At 52.8% G+C, this 20,611-nt stretch overlaps 1 protein-coding gene across 6 annotated transcripts in view; it reads left to right on the top strand.

Annotated features, from left to right (window-relative positions):
- The first annotated feature begins 241 nt into the window (after positions 1-241).
- The window catches only part of BCOR (BCL6 corepressor), a 159,958-nt gene continuing 139,588 nt past the window's right edge, over positions 242-20,611 (top strand). Inside the window, exon 1 of one of the 6 annotated variants that reach the window (XM_085896832.1) lies at positions 242-625. In XM_085896832.1, coding sequence (XP_085752958.1) covers positions 581-625 — 45 coding nt within the window. In that variant the 5' untranslated portion in view covers positions 242-580. Of the gene's footprint in view, positions 626-6,391; positions 6,621-20,611 lie in introns of those variants that run through there. The other 5 variants (XM_085896827.1, XM_085896831.1, XM_085896829.1 and 2 more) reach the window with 5 other exon arrangements.

A 20,611-nucleotide genomic window follows, 5' to 3' on the forward strand; every position in this document is an offset into this window, starting at 1 on the left:
GAAATTTCCATTCACGTTACCTCAGGTCCTTTAAACCCGGGGGGGTCTTCACTTGGTTTTCGGGTTGACACGATCGAGCAATCTACTGCGATACTTCGAAAAAACGAGGACGCTGTGCGTTTGGAGGCCATTATGTCAAACGTTTGGCGTCTTCGGTTAATGACGTCGAGGCGCCAAGCAGCGTGGTGACGCCATGACGTAAGGACATGACATCATTACGCCGTCGTGGAAAGGGGGAGGGAGTGTTGGGGGATTTGCGATCGCAGCGGAGAGCGAGAGAGAGAGAGAGAGAGCCCTTGGACTCTCCCGCCCTCCGTCCCTGTCCGGCCTCTCACGCGAAGGTGGAGGGAGCGGAGGGCCCGCACTTGTCCTTCCCTCCCTGTCCGGCCCGCGCTCCGGTCGCCCCACGAGAACAGCGGCCGAGCGTGGGAGATGGAGGGGAGAGGAAGAGGGTGACGTGCGAGAAAGACAGCCTCGTCCGCACTCGGCCCTTTTTCTGTCTATATTTGTCCTCCTGTGTTCTGTCCTTTCGTCGTTACTGCGGAAATAAACATCTCTCTCGAATCGTCTCCTCAGCGCGATGGACGGCGCTTTGCGCGAGGAGAGCGTACGACTCTGCGAAAAGGTGGGCGAGGGGGATCGTGGTCATCGAGCGGGTCCATGGAGGACCCCGATGTGGGATGTTGTATGATGTTGAGAGCCGGGGAGAGACCGGTCTCGGGTGACTTTGGGTGGTAGTTTAAGTGATCCGGCGATGTCCAACCTCGAGTCGTGTTCACTCTGTCATTGTCGCTTTGGTTCGCGGAGCGCGGCCCGCGCCGCCCTGTGGAGCGTCTGCAACGAGCCTGACGAGCCTGACGAGCCTGACTCGCCTGTCCATCGCGCTCGTCCACTTGCTCGTACACCCAGCTCGTCTGACTTCCTCACACTTTTATCTTCCTCACGTGTAACTCGCTTCGCTTCGCTCAACTCGGTCGTCACCAACACACGGTTTCCTCACGCCTCGCTTGCCTCGACCCTCGCTTCCTCACCCCTCACTTGCGTCGGACCGTCACCTCCTCCCACCTCTCTCACCTCAGACCCTCACCGCTTCACCCCTTCCTCGCCTCACTTACTCCCTCCCTCCTCCCTCGACCCTTACCGCCTCCTACCTCTCTCACCTCGGACCCTCACTGCCTCTCACCTTCCTTTCTTCGGATCCTCACCTCTTCACATTCCCACTCCCCTCAGACTCTCACTGCTTCACCTTGGAACCTTATTGCCTCACTTTTTCCTCAACTCACAACCTCACGCCTTCCTCACCTTGAATCCTCACTGCCTCCCACCTTCCTTACTTTGGATGCTCACTCCCTCACGTTCCCACTCGCATCAGATTCTCACTCCCTCATTCCTCACGTTCCCACTCCCCTCAAACCCTCATTCCCTCACCTTGGACCCTTACTGCCTTACTTTTTCCTCACCTCACAACCTCACTGCCTCATGTTTTCCTCAACTCGAACCCTCACGGCATCACCTCGGACCCTCACGGACTCACCTCGGACCCTCACTGCCTCACAATTTCTGCACCTCGGAACCTCACTCTCCTCACCTCAGGCCCTCACTTTCTGATTCTTTTCTCACCTCGGGACCTCACTATCTTTGCTTTCCTCAAGTTGCGCTTCCATCACCTTGGAACTTCATTTCCTTGTGCTATTCTCACCTTATATCCTTACTTCCTCACACCTCCCTCACTTTATATCCTTACTTCCTCACACCTCACTCACCTTAGATCCTTTGCCATGCTCACTCACTTCATCACCCATTTCTCACCTCAAATTCTCACTTCCTCCCGTTTCCTCCTCAGATAATTTCCTCACATTTTCTGAGGCTTCTCACAGCTTCACATTTCCTTCGCTTTGGAACCTCATGGCATCATGTCAGATCCTCACGCCCTCACCTCCAATCCTCACTGCTTATGCTTTCTTTGTATCAAACCTTCACTGCCTCACGTGTTGCTTCCCTCACCTCACGTCCCCACTACCCCACGCCTCCCTTTCCTCAGACCATTATTTCCTCACGTTTCACTTATCTCGAAACCTCACTGTCTGTCTTCTTGCTCACCTTAGAACCTCATTCCTCCATGATGTCACATCCTCACTTACTCATGTCTCTCTCCTCTTGAATCCTTCCTGCCTACCACCTTCCTCACCTTGGATCCTTACTGCCTCATGCTTCCTCACCTCAGATCTTCACTGAGTCCTGCTTTCCCCACCACAGACTGTCACTGATCCCACTCTTCCCTTCCTCAAACACTGGTTAATGGCTCCCTCACTCCAAACCCTTATTTCCTCATTCTTCTTTGCTTTTCATAATCACTGGCTCATTTATGCATTCACCTTGGATCCTCAATGACCTTGTGACAGATCCTCCCACGCTCGCGCCTCCCACGCTCGCTCCTCCCACGCTCGTGCCTCCCACCCTCGTACCTCCCACCCTCGTTCCTCCCACCCTCAAGCCTCCCATGCTCGCACCTCCCATGCTCGCACCTCCCACCCTCCCTCACCTCAGACGGATCCCCGCCCCCTGCCTCTCCTCGGACGGATCCTCGCCCCCTGCCTCTCCTCGGACGGATCCTCGCCCCCTGCCTCTCCTCGGACGGATCCCCGCCCCTGCCTCTCCTCCGACGGATCCCCGCCCCCTGCCTCTCCTCGGACGGATCCCCGACCCCTGCCTCGCCTCGGACGGATCCCCGACCCCTGCCTCCCCTCGGACGGATCCCCGACCCCTGCCTCGCCTCGGACGGATCCCGACCCCTGCCTCGCCTCGGACGGATCCCCGACCCCTGCCTCGCCTCGGACGGATCCCCGACCCCTGCCTCGCCTCGGACGGATCCCCGACCCCTGCCTCGCCTCGGACGGATCCCCGACCCCTGCCTCGCCTCGGACGGATCCCCGACCCCTGCCTCGCCTCGGACGGATCCCCGACCCCTGCCTCGCCTCGGACGGATCCCCGACCCCTGCCTCGCCTCGGACGGATCCCCGACCCCTGCCTCGCCTCGGACGGATCCCCGACCCCTGCCTCGCCTCGGACGGATCCCCGACCCCTGCCTCGCCTCGGACGGATCCCCGACCCCTGCCTCGCCTCGGACGGATCCCCGACCCCTGCCTCGCCTCGGACGGGTCCCCGACCCCTGCCTCGCCTCGGACGGGTCCCCGACCCCTGCCTCGCCTCGGACGGGTCCCCGACCCCTGCCTCGCCTCGGACGGGTCCCCGACCCCTGCCTCGCCTCGGACGGGTCCCCGACCCCTGCCTCGCCTCGGACGGGTCCCCGACCCCTGCCTCGCCTCGGACGGGTCCCCGACCCCTGCCTCGCCTCGGACGGGTCCCCGACCCCTGCCTCGCCTCGGACGGGTCCCCGACCCCTGCCTCGCCTCGGACGGGTCCCCGACCCCTGCCTCGCCTCGGACGGGTCCCCGACCCCTGCCTCGCCTCGGACGGGTCCCCGACCCCTGCCTCGCCTCGGACGGGTCCCCGACCCCTGCCTCGCCTCGGACGGGTCCCCGACCCCTGCCTCGCCTCGGACGGGTCCCCGACCCCTGCCTCGCCTCGGACGGGTCCCCGACCCCTGCCTCGCCTCGGACGGGTCCCCGACCCCTGCCTCGCCTCGGACGGGTCCCCGACCCCTGCCTCGCCTCGGACGGGTCCCCGACCCCTGCCTCGCCTCGGACGGGTCCCCGACCCCTGCCTCGCCTCGGACGGGTCCCCGACCCCTGCCTCGCCTCGGACGGGTCCCCGACCCCTGCCTCGCCTCGGACGGGTCCCCGACCCCTGCCTCGCCTCGGACGGGTCCCCGACCCCTGCCTCGCCTCGGACGGGTCCCCGACCCCTGCCTCGCCTCGGACGGGTCCCCGACCCCTGCCTCGCCTCGGACGGGTCCCCGACCCCTGCCTCGCCTCGGACGGGTCCCCGACCCCTGCCTCGCCTCGGACGGGTCCCCGACCCCTGCCTCGCCTCGGACGGGTCCCCGACCCTGCCTCGCCTCGGACGGGTCCCCGACCCCTGCCTCGCCTCGGACGGGTCCCCGACCCCTGCCTCGCCTCGGACGGGTCCCCGACCCCTGCCTCGCCTCGGACGGGTCCCCGACCCCTGCCTCGCCTCGGACGGGTCCCCGACCCCTGCCTCGCCTCGGACGGGTCCCCGACCCCTGCCTCGCCTCGGACGGGTCCCCGACCCCTGCCTCGCCTCGGACGGGTCCCCGACCCCTGCCTCGCCTCGGACGGGTCCCCGACCCCTGCCTCGCCTCGGACGGGTCCCCGACCCCTGCCTCGCCTCGGACGGGTCCCCGACCCCTGCCTCGCCTCGGACGGGTCCCCGACCCCTGCCTCGCCTCGGACGGGTCCCCGACCCCTGCCTCGCCTCGGACGGGTCCCCGACCCCTGCCTCGCCTCGGACGGGTCCCCGACCCCTGCCTCGCCTCGGACGGGTCCCCGACCCCTGCCTCGCCTCGGACGGGTCCCCGACCCCTGCCTCGCCTCGGACGGGTCCCCGACCCCTGCCTCGCCTCGGACGGGTCCCCGACCCCTGCCTCGCCTCGGACGGGTCCCCGACCCCTGCCTCGCCTCGGACGGGTCCCCGACCCCTGCCTCGCCTCGGACGGGTCCCCGACCCCTGCCTCGCCTCGGACGGGTCCCCGACCCCTGCCTCGCCTCGGACGGGTCCCCGACCCCTGCCTCGCCTCGGACGGGTCCCCGACCCCTGCCTCGCCTCGGACGGGTCCCCGACCCCTGCCTCGCCTCGGACGGGTCCCCGACCCCTGCCTCGCCTCGGACGGGTCCCCGACCCCTGCCTCGCCTCGGACGGGTCCCCGACCCCTGCCTCGCCTCGGACGGGTCCCCGACCCCTGCCTCGCCTCGGACGGGTCCCCGACCCCTGCCTCGCCTCGGACGGGTCCCCGACCCCTGCCTCGCCTCGGACGGGTCCCCGACCCCTGCCTCGCCTCGGACGGGTCCCCGACCCCTGCCTCGCCTCGGACGGGTCCCCGACCCCTGCCTCGCCTCGGACGGGTCCCCGACCCCTGCCTCGCCTCGGACGGGTCCCCGACCCCTGCCTCGCCTCGGACGGGTCCCCGACCCCTGCCTCGCCTCGGACGGGTCCCCGACCCCTGCCTCGCCTCGGACGGGTCCCCGACCCCTGCCTCGCCTCGGACGGGTCCCCGACCCCTGCCTCGCCTCGGACGGGTCCCCGACCCCTGCCTCGCCTCGGACGGGTCCCCGACCCCTGCCTCGCCTCGGACGGGTCCCCGACCCCTGCCTCGCCTCGGACGGGTCCCCGACCCCTGCCTCGCCTCGGACGGGTCCCCGACCCCTGCCTCGCCTCGGACGGGTCCCCGACCCCTGCCTCGCCTCGGACGGGTCCCCGACCCCTGCCTCGCCTCGGACGGGTCCCCGACCCCTGCCTCGCCTCTGACGGGTCCCCGACCCCTGCCTCGCCTCTGACGGGTCCCCGACCCCTGCCTCGCCTCTGACGGGTCCCCGCCCCCTGCCTCCCCCCCGGACGGGTCCCCGCCCCCTGCCTCCCCCCCGGACGGGTCCCCGCCTCCTGCCTCCCCTCGGACGGGTCCCCGCCCCATGCCTCGGTCGGAACCCCGCCCCATGCCTCGGCTCGGACGGATCCCCGCCCCCTGCCTGGACTCGAACGGATCCCCGCCCCACCCTCACCTCGGACAGATATTCCCCCCTTCCTCTCATCACGTCCCCGCGTTGCCCGCACTGGTCCCTCACGTACCCGCGTTGCCTGCACGGGTGCCTCACACCCCCGCGTCGCCCGCTCGGATTCCTTATGTCCCTGCGTCGCCCGCTCGGGTCCCTCACGTCCCCGCATCGCCCGCTCGGGTGCCTCACGTCCCCCGCTCTGGTGCCTCACGTCCCCGCGTTGCCCGCTCGGTTTCCTCACGTCCCCGCATCGCCCGCTCGGTTTCCTCACGTCCCCGCATCGCCCGCTCGGTTTCCTCACGTCCCCGCGTCGCCCGCTCGGTTTCCTCGCGTCCCCGCGTCGCCCGCTCGGTTTCCTCGCGTCCCCGCGTCGCCCGCTCGGTTTCCTCGCGTCGCCGCGTAGCCCGCTCGGTTTCCTCACGTCCCCGCGTCGCCCGCTCGGTTTCCTCACGTCCCCGCGTCGCCCGCTCGGTTTCCTCACGTCCCCGCGTCGCCCGCTCGGTTTCCTCGTGTCCCCGCGTCGCCCGCTCGGTTTCCTCGCGTCCCCGCGTCACCCGCTCGGTTTCCTCCCGTCCCCGCGTCGCCCGCTCGGTTTCCTCACGTCCCCGCGTCGCCCGCTCGGGTTCCTCACGTCGCCCGCTCGGGTCCCTCACCGTCCCGCGTTGCCCACTCGGGTCCCTCACCGTCCCGCGTCGCCCACTCGGGTCCCGCGTCGCCTCCTCGGGTCCCTCACCGTCCCGCGCTTCCTCCTCGGGTCTCGAACCGCCCGCGTCGCCCCTCGGATCCCTCCCCTCACCGCGTGTCCTGCTCGGGTTCCTCACCTTTGATTTCTCCCTCCCCTCGCGTCGCTCATTTCGGATCTGCAATCCCTCATGGATGACTCTCCTCACACCTCACCTGCCCACCCAATCCTCGGTTTGGATATCACAGGTTAAAACCCTTTGCTCGTTTTCGACTCTGTATCACTCGTCTGTGTGTTATTTCGCTGAACTCACTCATTTGACCTTTTATTCATCATTGTTCCTTTTGTTCATTCGATGACTCGTCACTTTCACTTTCTTAATATTTGCCCTTCACCCAAATGCATCAATTCGATCTGTATTCCTTTTTCATTCACCATTTTACTCGCATACTTTGTTTTTACCTTTATGCGCTCCTTGATGTTGCCGCTCTTGCTCTCTCCTGGATGGAAGGAGAAATTCATTTGTCAAAAAATTGTCTTTGAGGTGTTGGGTCAGATTTTGATTCACTCGGGAATCGTATCTGACTTCAAAATGTTTCATCGCTGTTGCGCAAGGGAAGTCAAATTATTGCAGAGCACACGTCTTTTTGAGGGGTCTTTTAGCCTGATATCTTTTTGCAATCACACAAATTAGATGTTAAATATCCCAAAGCATCTTGCGCGCCCGTCGGTTTTCATCCCCACCCCGCCCCCTAAAGAGATCTCTCGTGTGAAGGTATCACAATGGTGTGTGTGTGTGTGTGTGTGTGTGTGTGTGTGTGTGTGTGTGTGTGTGTGTGTGTGTGTGTGTGTGTGTGTCCTCCAAGAGATGTTTGTTTGTTGCAAAACACGCTGCAGTGTGACATGATGTTGGAAAAATGCATTCACAGCTCCATGCAAGATCGTGATTGGTGGCACCTGATGCTGTCCCGCGATAACATTATGCAGCTCTTCAAGACCTCCGTCTGTTTAGGATATTATTGACCTTGGTGTTTCCTCCTCTCGTTGTCTTTCATTTAAAGTCTGTGCAGGCTTTTTCATGAGATGTCCGAGTCTGTTTTTGCTGAAAGAGATACATCGTTGCGTACGAGTGTGTAATATTATCCCCACGGGCTATATTTCTTTATAAATGCAAGTGTTGTCTTTTCAAGATGTTAAAAATGTCATCATTGCAATTTTTAACCTCAGACATCTCAAAGTGCAGGTTGTAATGCTCGTATAATACCTTTTGTTTTTGATCATTCATGTGTTTGGTTCAGAGTTTAATCTAAATTGCTGCAGACGTATTTTTGTCTTGTGAGAACGTACCCTTTGCTGAAATTGCTGGTCAACAGAGTAGCTCATTTGGTGGTGTGCCTGAGCCGTCCGGTCTTGAGTTTGATCTTCGATTTGGATTTCGTTTGATTGAACAGTCATTACTATCTGGTATAGTGACTCCAGGGGGCGGATGGTCCTTTGGAGGAGGTTGTTAATTTGGATGTTCCGTGTGCTTGCATGCATGGGACGTTGAATATCCCACAGTATCTTTTGGTTAAGAGACCCTACAGACATATATATATATATATATATATATATATATATATATATATATATATGTATATATATATATATATATGAGCTATAACCTAGTTTAATTTCTTACTTCCTTTGTGGGTGGCTGGCAGAGGGTGGTCCAGGCCCTTGAGGGACGTGCATCTACTCGCCTCTGAACTGTCTAACTCGGGCTTGAATCCTGATCCAGCTATAAACTGCCATCCTGGTGTTTGACAGGCAGGGTCACTCATTCATTTTTTGTGTGCTGCCTGTGGCTGCTGGTTTGCATCATTGCTGGGAGCATGGCTGTGCTACCAATGCAGTGTTCCCTGTTGGTCAGCGCTGGAATTTGTAATTTGTTCAGGGTGTTGGCGCTAGCTCACCTACTCTTCATGAAGGACACCGTGGGATCTTTAGCGTCCACCAACGAAGGCCGGCAGACAGGACGACCAGTTTATCGTCCATCCGAAGGACAGCGCACACATTGATGAACCACTGTGTATGTGTAACACACCGGGATGACAGTTTATAACTGCGTCGGGATTCATACCCAAGCGAAACAGCATCGAGGCGAGTGTGTGTACTTCGAGGCCATCCTGCCTGCCCACAGGCAGTGTGAGGCATTAATGTGAGTGCCATCCCTCAGATGGACTAAACTATACGTCCCATCTGCCAGCGTTTAGTTGATGGACGTTAAAGATCCCTCGGTGTCATTCACGAAGAGAAGGCAAGCTATCTCCAACACCCTAACCAAATTCCAAATTCTTGCCTGAACCTGGAACTGCATCAGCAGCACAGCTGCTCCTTCAGCAGTGATGCAACCAGCTGCCACCTGTTGCATACCGAATGAAATGAACCCCCTTTGTAAGTGAAGCAATAGATTCTGCCTCTGTGAGACCATTGCCTATCGATGACCTCCACAGTGGTGGCCCTGCGAGGTGTCACGTCTCGTGGATATCATTTTTCATTGCCCGGCGATGCAAACCTGCGACGATCGGGTAACTCTGCTGTCTGTACGATATTCCAGAGAGTAAGCATTAGTGTAATTAAGGCGACTTCACACACAGGTGATTCGGAGCAGGTGTCCACATCAACCCACCATTTATAGATCCGACTCTGACATTGCTGCGGTGAATCGATTCCGACGAGGTTCAGCCGTTGTGAGATGCGGTTGTGGCGGCAGATGAACGGCGAACGGTTGATTCGTGTTTCAGTTCCCGTTTGATCTCATGGCCGGATCTTCCTCGGAAAGTTTCATGGGCTCTCTTCCACCACGCAGGCAATGTGCGATATTTCAATTTTTCTCATCACCCTGTATCGGCACGCATTTCCTTGAAAGAACAATTCCATAATAGCTCGATATATATATATATATATATATATATATATATATATATATATATATATATATATATATATATATATATATATATATATATATCTCGAGAAATACACGTCCTTATTGACATGCACGTAGTATCGCAAGGGCCACACTTGAGCACGCTATTTCAAAAATGTGCATTATGAGTGTGTGCATCACCAAGTTTTGGCTTTTTAAAAAAATCCCATAAATAAGTTGTTATTATTATTGTTATTTTATAAATTATTTTGACGTTTATCTGAGTCTCATAATCCAGCTTGTTTCTGTTATCATAAGCAGGTGAAAGACATTGCGAGGTATCATTGTACGCTTCCACGAATTACAAGGACATTGTATTCACGGTTTGAGTTCTCTTCCAAGGAACTTCAACGCAGGAGGCCATTAAGCCCATCAAAGCCGACGAAATGGTTGCCAAGCTATGGTTGTTTGTCCGTGCTCTATCCTTTTTATATGCTGAGCGTCAAGCAAGGAAAGTCTTTGGTATGACTTGGCCAGGGTCGGGTTCGAACCACCGACTATAACCATGACGTCACTGCGTCTGGTTGCAAGATAATGGACAAACCCATGATGTGGCACATGGCATTTGAACCTCGGTTCGTCACATCGTGAGCCAGGAGTTCGGGTGGGAACACTAACAGGCCCGGTTGGTGTAGGTAGACATTGAACCGGACGATCGGTGTTGGAAGTGCCATCTTTCCTTTTCCATCATCCGCTCTGCCAGGTCTTACCGGGTATTCTGCACAAATTTCCACGCGATGGTACACCCTCTTGCCGCCATCTCGGGGTGCACCTTGCTCAACAAAAGCGCCAGACAGGGCAGAGTCTCAGCCAAGTATCTGGCTCAGCAAAACGTCCGCCCACTAGCCCATGTCGTCACGAAGCCTTTCCTCTGGGTTTTTTGTTGTTGTTGTAATGTTTAGTTCAAGGAATGGCATGAACGAGTAAAGGTTATTTGGCCCTCCGTTCCCGTATTGCATCCCATCCCAGCGCTCGCTCGCTCGCTCTTGTCATGCAATCTTGAACTTGAATGCTAGAACGCTACCTTGACATACGGGGACTTGGTTGCAGATGTGACAAGCGTGTGTGTGTGTGTGTGTGTGTGTGTGTGTGTGTGTGTGTGTGTGTGTGTGTGTGTGTGTGTGTGTGTGTGTGTGTGTGTGGTTGGATAGACCAGGAGCCATTGGGCTTGTAGAGAGATGTTTGTTTATTTGTTTTTGGTTTTGTTTTGTTTTAGGGTAAGGGATGTTTGGGAGAGAGTAGTTTGGGTATGGGAGTATAGGAGGGACATAATGAGATGTAAAGGGGTTGGGGAGAGAGGACAGTTTGGGAGAAAAGAGGTGATGGAGCAGGAAATTAAAAATAATAAACAGTGGGGGGAGAAAGCCAGTTTTTGGGGTATAGGGTCCTAGGGAGTTCTAGATGTGTTAATTGTGGACTAACTTGAGTGATGCGGGGTTGGGTGGTGCTTTGAGTGTATAGTTGGAGGGGTCAGTGGATTTGGGCGAGTTCTGCCCTATTTTGCGAGCAAAGTTTAAAGTTAATTACATCCTACCCTTTTGTCATCATCCAATGTAAACATTTGAAAGCCCATGTAACCATGACACGTTGGCTCCTTTTGGGTCGTGATCCACGTTACCGCTCGTCTGGGGCGATTACTTTTTTGATGCCCCATGATATCATGTCCACCTTGATTCACTCTTCCGGTGCATGACGCCCACCTTTGCTTTCACATTTGTGTTCTGGACACCGCCCATTGATGCAATCGATGATCACAAAGATTGCAAGCAGCAAGTAGTGTGATATTGACTTCGCATCAGTGATTCATAGGAAGGAGGGACTGGGAATTGAACCTCAAAATCCTTAAGTCTCAGTTGAATAATTCATTGCTTTTCATTCATTACTTTGGAAATGCTTTTGGGAGAGCACAAGCTTGTTTGTGTAAAATATGAGGGGACAACAAAGCTGCGAATGAAATCCAAATCATTGATTCTCAAATGTAAGTGTTACAAACTACCAGTGGCCGTAATTGTATGCATTCACTTCGATCAACATACAATATGGCTCAGAGGTAGCGCACTCACCTGTGAGCTGTCTCGTCCGGCTTCGATTCCTCACCCAACTAGAAGCTCTCACCTTGGTGCTCTGTGATCGGGGCATCACGATATTTGAGTAACGCCGTCCTTCGAAGGGCCTCTGAGCCGGGTGTCCCATCTGTGAGCATTCGCTGGTGTACGCGCGTTAAAAAGATCCCCACAGTGCCAGTGTGTGTGGCATCCTGTCCAAGTTCCAAATTTGTTGTCTAATGTGCAGGGGCACTGCATCGAAGGCAGAGCCATGCCTCGGTAATGATGCAGCCGTCGGGCCTAATTGAATCCGGTCGAATGTGCATTTGCTCGAATAAGGATCAACTTGCAGCAGTTATTTTGGTCCAAGATCAAAAGAATGTTTTAATTCAAGCTGGCATAGTCATGCAAGATGGTGAGAGGAGGTTTCAGGAAAGTACTCGTCCCTACTTTGAACGTGTATTTAATTGTTGTTTCGTTTTTGTTGTTTTGTTGTTTTTTTTTTTTGAGTTAAATGCTATTGAGCTTTTCTGAGGTGGAACGCTTCTCGCACGTGCCCGGTGCTTCGAACACAAACCACCATGTCGTTTGCCCACACCCTCTCGCTTGGTGACTTCAGGCAGTTGGATTACAATCGGGGAGGTGAGGGATATTTCTCTAATCTTTAATTGTTGCTGATTAGGTCCCGTGTATCATGACACAGAGTTCAGCAACAATGTCACAAAAGCTCAATCTGAGGCACGGTCGGATTCCGAAGACCCGGAATCCGGGTTCGCCGTCTTTTTCATTGGTCAAATGTCAACGCAGGAGTTGTGCTTATATTCCACCACCACCACCACCCTCCCATCTGTTCGCAGTCTTTATGCATTGCTGGCCTTTCTTCATGTTTTGTTTTGTTTTTAAACTTGAGAATTGCACCTTTGTATATTTTATTCCTTTTCTTGTTTTGGAAAGAAACCTGTTTCTTCGGTGATGGAATTTGTATTTTTATTTATTTATTTTTTGCATTGCAAATGGAGAAGCAGTTTCTCAGTCATTTCCATTGAAGCATGGTTGTTGATCATGCTGTCATTGCATTGTGTGTTTGGCTGGGAATGGAATCGAGAAGTTTATGACAAGAGGATCATCCATTGCACCATGACGTGAAAATCCATGTCAAAGGTGTTAGCCAATACAGGTGATTTAGAATTGGAAGTTTTTATTGTGATATCGACTGTCGTATACGTTAAAATAATGTGGTACGGCACATATCGGAGAAATTGGGCCAGATGTTTGGAAATGTATGAAGAGCCTTTCATTCTGCACTCTGTCTTCCACAAGTCTTGGACATGTATAAGACATTTGTTCCTTATAACCCCTTTCCACACACCTGGGCCAATTTTCCTGAAATATTTTTTCACTCTCTGCATTATTTTTCACACGTGGAAGGTCCTCACACCAAAAACTATCAATTACTTATCAAATTGATGTAAAAACATGAAATAATGGCACTGTGTACATGGAGTGTTATGTGCCCTGTCCCCACCCTCGGTGGGGACAGGGGCGGTGCTAATCTTTCACCTCTGTGCTTCCTCATTGGACGGCGAATGCTCTGTCTGGATTCGAATCAATTGCATTTAAATACAGTAGTTATATTTCCATTTAGGTGATATAGGCAGCACAACTGTGGCTACTAAACAAGCTACCCACAAATAGAAACATCACCTTGAAGGATTGTGTTGATGCCATTTGCAATTGAAAATGGAGGTAAATATTGTTGGACCCTGCTCTTCGCAGATTCGCTACTCGCACGCCCCATGTATTCGCGGGTGATAAAGTGTGACCTGCTTCAACATTTGCACTTCATGTATTCGCTTTTTATCCCCCTCCCCCCCCCCCCCGGAGGGAGGGAGCGGGATATTGTAATCGTCCGGTTTGTTTGTCTGTTTGTCTGTCTGTTAGCAACTTCACGGCAAAACGGCTTTGGCAAACGCTATCAAATTTAATCCACAGGTGGGCAATGAACCTTGGACGACTAAAACATGGTTACGAAAATACAACTTTATTGGAAAACGGCTGGCTCAAACACTGTCAAATTGTATCCATAGGTGGGTAATGAACCTCGGACGACCCCATTAACTTTTGGGTCCAATTAGGTCAAAGGTCAAGGTCAGGTCACGAAAAGGTGAAAATTGTTTTTTGCTCATAACTTCGTCAATAAATGGGCGGGATTTGTTGTGCCTGGCACCACTTGTTTATTTTTATTTTTTTTAATATACATTTCAGGACTGGTCTCCTTTATCCACCTGGGAAATTGGAAATTGGCCAACAACACAGAATTGCGTAAAAATGGTGTAAAAACAGATCCCCTTAACTACAGCCCAATTAGCTTCCTGTACTTCCAATCATCAGCAAGATCATGGAATATATCATCACAGTTGACATAAAATCATTCCTTTTCTCCAACAGCCTCATCTCAGATCATCAATTCGGATTCAGACCTGGACAGTCTACCTTGGACATGCTGCTTCTACTCTCCTAACAATGGTGGAGGCCCTCAATATCAGAAGTGAGATCAGTGCCGTCTCTCTGGACACATCTCAAACTTTTTATACGATCTGGCATCCTGCCTTGTTCTCCAAACTGACTGCCTATGGCATCCAAGGCCAACTCCACTATTGGATTACTGGCTTCCTTCCCTCTCGTAGACAATCTATGACTCTCAATGGAAACCTTTTATCTCCTCTCCCTGTCAAGGCTGGAGAACACTCCCACAACAGTGTTCTCTGCCCCATCTTATTCCTAATCATCATCAATGATCTCACTTCCTCTCTGGAAAATTCTTTTTATCTCTTTGCTGATGACTCCAAACTGTGCCGTGACATCTCTCATCATACTGACAGACAGGCAGCAGCCTCTTCCCTCTCCTCAGACCTTGACAAAATCACAAACTGGTCAAACGCAATTTTGCCTACGTATCCATATTGTCCATCCATTGTGTTTTCCCTTACCCCTCATCATTACCTGCATCCCTTGTTTGGCCGTCTCTGACTGGAACGACACCAGACATTTTTGTCCTGCATCTGACATTTTTGTCCTGCACCCGACACTTTTTCAGAAACGTATCCCCCGCGAATAGTGGGGTATGACAGTAAGCTGGGACCAGTACTGTTTTGCACGTCTGAAAGAAGGACTCGTGCAGTGTTTCCCAAACTTTTTTGAGCGCGGCCCAAATCCGGGTGTGGTGAAAATCTCGCGACCCAAGCTTCAATCAGCGTCTTTTTCCACAAAACATAATATCATAATAAAATCAGACAACCAGTGCTAATACATACTATATTAGTGCGAGAGGTGTAATTGCAGCTTTGTCTGCATGATGTCTTCGATGCGGGGCTCGATCTTGCTGAGCGCAATGCGCATGTCGTGGCCGGGGTCGAGGCGATTGCGCGCCTTGGTTTTGATGACCGTCAGCGCCGAAAAGCCTTGCTCGCACAAATACGTGGTCGCAAACGGGAGCAGGACATTCATGACTTCGGCGCCGATTATGGGCTTTTCTTTCTTGACCGCAGTCCAGAACCATCCAAGTGACGCTTTGGCGTAGAGTTGTCGATGGAACTCGTCGTGATGCAGCTCGATGAACTCTTCCTGCAGTCCATGGACATCCTCAGACAGGTCGTCAACCTTAGCCTGGAATGGATTCCTGATCCAGTGCTGGGACGCCAGATCTCTGTCCGGGATGTAGCGATCGAACTCGGGGATCAGGTTCTCCAAATGGTTCACCAGGATGGGCTTGATCGCATCGAGCGCTCCAATCTCATCGTCTTCCCACTCCTCCAAGTACTCGTTCAATGACGGAAACGCCGCTGTTATTCCGCGCTCCAGTTTCCCCTTCCAGAGCAGCAGCTTTTCCTTGAAGGCCGACAGTTTCTCGGAGAGCGTGATGATGTTTTGATCCCTGCTTTGCATGGATGTGTTCAGTTCGTTCACTGAGGCGAAGACGTCGTTGAGGTAGCAGACTTTGAGCATCCAGGGCTTCTCGTGGAACCGGATGGCATGGCGATGGTTCTTCTCGTTGAGGAATATCTGCAGCTCTGTTCGTAGCTCCACTACACGATGCAGGACCTTGCCACGGGAGAGCCATCTCACACTGGAGTAGAAGAGGAGATGTTGGAATTCTGACCCGAAGTCAACACACATCTTCTCGAACAGGCGAGAGTTCACGGCACTGGCTTTGACGATGTTGACTACGGCGACAACCTCCTGCATCACTGCCAAAAGATCCGGCGACAGATGTTGCGCAGCAAGGTTCTCGAGATGCAAAAGGCAGTGGAAAATTCCGACGTTCGGATTGACTTGCTTGACTCGCGCAGTGAATCCCTGTCGAACACCAAGCATCGCGGGTGCACAGGCTGACACAGTTTTCCCAGTTCAGGCCTTCTCCTTGTTGGAAGTTGTCCACGACGTTGAAGATATCGGCGCCAGTTGTCGTCGTTTTCATTGGCGTGCAGAATAGAAATTCTTCCTCGAGGTCCGTCTCACCCTCGTACCTCCCGAAAATCATGAGCTGGGCATCGTTTCCGACAGCCGTCGACTCATCGAGTTGGTAGCTCCATTTTCCCGCCTTCTTCATGCGGGCCACCACCTGGTCCTTTATATCTCGCGAAAGGTCGACGATGCGGCTGCAAATCGTGTTGTCGATTGCTAGATTGCGAAATGAACTGCATTTTCTTGGCCACGTCGTCGCCGCAGACGAGTCTGGCCATGTCCATGGCTGCGGGCTTGACGAGCTGTTCGGTCGTGTGTGGCTTCATCTTCCTTGCGATGAGGTAGGATGCCAGCGTCGCTTGCTTGGCGGCCAAAAGCGCTGGATTCGTCGCCGGCTCAAACCGGCTCCGCTTCAGAGCCGCTTTTCGGCACTCGAAAAACTCACGATCCTTGTTGACGTGCTCCGCGTGCTTCGTCGCCAGATGCCTCTTCAGTTTGTTTTCCTTCCACGATTCGTTGGACAGCACTTCGAAGCACAACACACATTGTGGCTTCACAGAACCACGATCACTGATAGAAGTGAAGCCCACATCCAAAAATGTTTGCTTGTAGGAACGCTTTTCCATCCTGCAAAACGAAATAGGCGACTAGATCAGTCAGTGGAGTCGGTGTCAAGGCTAACTGACACAAAACACGCAACGCAATGTGGAGCAGAAAACTGCGCTGCGCAGTCCAGCCAGCAAGGCAGATCACACAAAACAGCGTCTCGATTTGTCGGTCAGCCAATGTGAAGTGACTGGACTGAGTTCGTCACCTGACGAAATTACTTCGGTTGCAGAGAGAGCGAGTAATTGGAAAGGGGAGCTGGCGAAATGATTGGCCTGCAGTTAACCGTTTTGGGCGGGTACAAAGTACTGAACGGGAAGAAAAGGTAGAAACGGAAGTGTCGCTGCACCTCGGGCTGAATTATCGAGTGGAACGGTACCAAACGGCACTGTCCTACGATGTGGCGTTTGTGCGATTGCCTTTTACCCGCTTGATTTATTAAAAAAAAAAAAATTGCGGGGGTCCTCGCGACCCATTTTTGGACCCTTCGTGACCCATGTTTGGGTCGCGACCCATAGTTTGGGAAACACTAGACTAGTGTAAGAAGTTTCCTGCAATTTTGGACTGATGCCTTGACGAGGCTTCTTCTGCCTTGTGTTGAAGCTTGCCGACTGTTTGTGTGCCGATGTGTTCGGGATGCTTTGGTAGTACTTATAACCACAGAACGATTGGCCATAAGGAGGTGCACAGTGCTGAATAAATCGGGAGGGGGTGGTCAGAGACGCCATAGTCTGTGAAAAGCAATATTACGGTAACTATTTTTGAAGAGGGTCTTAGGAAAAAACAAACAAACCCCGAACCATTCTGCATGTAGCTCTGCCAGGTGCCACACCTGTGCCTAGCTGCAGGTCGTTACGTACTTTACTTAACCGGGTCATCGTTTCATGTCCAGCACGCAGCTGCTGGTTTGAATCATCAGTGGGGAGTGTGGCCATGCCGCTGATGCAATGCCCCCTGCAGGTTGGAGCAGGAATTTGGCCAGGGTGCCAGCGATGGCTCACTTCCTCTTCGTGAAGAACACTGTGGAATCTAAAATCCACCAACGCCTGGTTTAACGTACACCCGAGGGACGGCACACACATTGACACGTCGCCATGCTTGCGAAACACCAGGATGACAGTTTATAGCTGGGTCGAGATTCGAACCCGGGCGAGACGGCTTGGAGGCGGGCGTGCGCACTTCTAAGCCGTCCTGCCGGCCATTTAACTGGGTGCTACCATGCCTTTGTCTTCTTCCTACCAGTGTTTCCGAACAGCAGTTTGAGGAGTCCCTAACGATACGACAAATATCACACTGCATTTTCAGCATCACAAGCATGCGACCGGGTTTTCTCAGTCAGTCTTTCAAATTCCCATTTGGGTGTTAGTTCAATCTCATCGATTTCCCTATGAGGTAAAATAATTCCAGGTTGATGATAATGTGGAAAGCGTTTAACTTTAGCCTTTTTGAAGCAGTTGGAAGTACAGGTGAACTGCGGTTAAGGAGTCCTTTTGTTACACGTACAAGAGGCCGATAGACATCTCACAGTTTTAAGATCCATTGTTTTATTATTTTTCTCCCAACATTCTCTTGAACCCTGTTAAGAGTTGAGAACACGATAATTAGCCGAGCTTACTGCTCCAGCCGTTTGCATGTCTTGGACTGCATTTTGTTGAAATTGACTCGTCATACTTGACAGTTTTGTTGCTGGATATCAATTGTGATAATATTTACTGTAAAGGTAGCTTGAATGGGAGAATTGATTTTTATGCACAAAAGACAAGTTTATCAGGTTGAACACATCCCTTTTTTTTTTCTTTGTTTTTATAAACTACCGTTGAATTTGTGCCACCATGAGAATGTAAACTATGGCGAAATGTAACCCTCTGCGCCGTTACGTCATTGTGTGGTTCCTCGAAAATGTGAATGCTCGATTCTGGCACGCTTAATACAACCCTCGACAAAGTCCATGATGGATGTCAGCATGCAGTTTTGAAAGTTTGGAGGATCTGCTGTCGGAAAAGTTTACATTTACTGTCCTCATCTCTGATTATATTCATGAGAAGTTTGAGATGTTCATCGGTGTAACTGTCTTAACCGTAACCGCGTGGTCTTGCCGGCTGGACAGGATCGTGACGGACGTTCGTTATTATCGGAAGTCATGTAGCTGGTTTTCGCAACACTGCAAGGCTATTTCTATCTGAGAAATGTTCATACACTGTACCTGAGAACAAACGATATTAGAGAAATGTTTATGCAGACGTTCAAACAAAACCACTTGCGCTGAAGAGGGCAGGTTTTCTGTCCGCACTGGACTGAGGATGGTATTCAATGTTGTGTTCTTAAGCTCGTCGTCGGTCTAGTCTCTATTAGTGATGCGACCATCCATTCTGGAAGACCAACTATAAGCACTTTAATAAATTTTTCTGCAATGTTATCGTAACAAATCCACGTGCCAGCTCCAACAAGTATCCAGCCAACGACCTTGCGCAGTGAAGCAGTAATATAATATTAATAATAATACTAATCCTGGTCCCAATAGCAAGACTTGATGGTATCTTTAGCGTTGCTCCCAAAAGTTGCGAAGGACGTTGAGGCATTATCAGCAGAACCTCGAGCAAGGCTCTTTGGAATTGAATAAACGCCTTTATTTGTTCCTCTACTTAGACAGGGAGAGACGGTCTTCATGTCTGTCTACTATGTGAGCGATGCCTGGAATTTTTTGATACACAGTTGTCTAATAACTCGTGTTGGGAAATCCGATTTTTGATATAGATGAAGTTTGCTGAACCACAGATGGACTGATGTGTAACTCTACAAAAGGTCAGAGATCATGCTCGATGTTGATTGAATTAATTTTTATATCTGGCAAATTTCTCTTGTTCTAAAATTTCTGCCGTTCGTGTTATCTTGTTGCAAATTTGTGCATGAGCCTGAGCCACTATTTTATATAGACATTGCAGCTAGTCGTACAATGAAACAATAAAGTATAGAAGGTTTTTACTCGCTAACAATGGAGTTGTGAGCAACAAGGCACAGACAAATGTACATGGACTGTAGGACAGAAGGGGTAAGAGATTGGAGAAACAGGAATTAACTATAACTGCACTCGGTAGAGGCGCATACGTCCACCAGGCTGAACTATTTACGTTTGTATCCCACTGACAGGCCGGATCTATATCCGGCCCTTGACCAAAATCTAATTGGATTGTTCTTGCCATTAACCAAACTCGGCCACCAAGTAAGCTTGGTGTTGGCTTCAGGGTTAAGGTGGCTGGCTTAAGATCCAAGGATCTTGAGTTCAAGCTCCTGCCTTTAACCGTTGAATTAACACCAGGTGTGTTGACTCAGCCTCCCATCCTTCCGATGTTGGCAAAATGAGTACCAGCTTACTGGTAACGAGGCATTGCATCAGCGGCACTGCCACACCCCCAGAAAATGATGCAGCCAAGCAGCCACATGCTGCATATAAATAAATAAATAATCGACTAAGTTTTGTCCAAATCCATCTCAAACTTTTTGAGATGTCGTATTATATATCGTTTTTGGCCCCATCTCTCAATGGTGAAGAATCAGTTGAAAAATAAGAAAAATTGTCATGTCCGGATCTTCACCCGAATCAAATCACTCGGTCCTTCTCACACATTCAACCTGTCCGCCAAGTTTCGTCTGAATCCAACCATAACTTTTTGAGATGTCTTGCTCACAGACAGACAGACAAACAGGGGTGTAAACATAACCTCTGTTCACCTTCGGTGGTGGAGGTAACAAATTGAAGGTGAAGAGGGACTTTTCATTTTCGAGAGAAAGTGTTAAATGTTTGGAAGTACAGTACAAGTATACTAAATTGAGGAAAGTGTATGTGTGCCTTGTTGTGCGAATGCATTCTTATCTTCAGTATCTAAGGTTCATTGACCACCCTGCACTTTACATCAAAGTCCAGAATATCATTCTCTCTGATGTACCATACTCTGTTACAGAGTCGGTGATGTCGGAGCAGTTTGTTGGCAAGTATAATACTGGGTTGGTTTGTCATTGCCTTCCCAGCAGTAGTTAAGGCAGGAATTTGGAATTTGTTCACGGTGCTGGCAATACCTCGCTTACTCTTTGCAGAGGACACCATGGGATATTTAACGTCCACCAACAAATGTCGGCGGACGGGATGCCCAGTTTC

This window comes from Eptatretus burgeri, chromosome 10 (assembly GCF_056783735.1).
Source record: "Eptatretus burgeri isolate ZD-2024b chromosome 10, Ebu_testis_v1, whole genome shotgun sequence".
Lineage (NCBI taxonomy): Eukaryota > Metazoa > Chordata > Myxini > Myxiniformes > Myxinidae > Eptatretus > Eptatretus burgeri.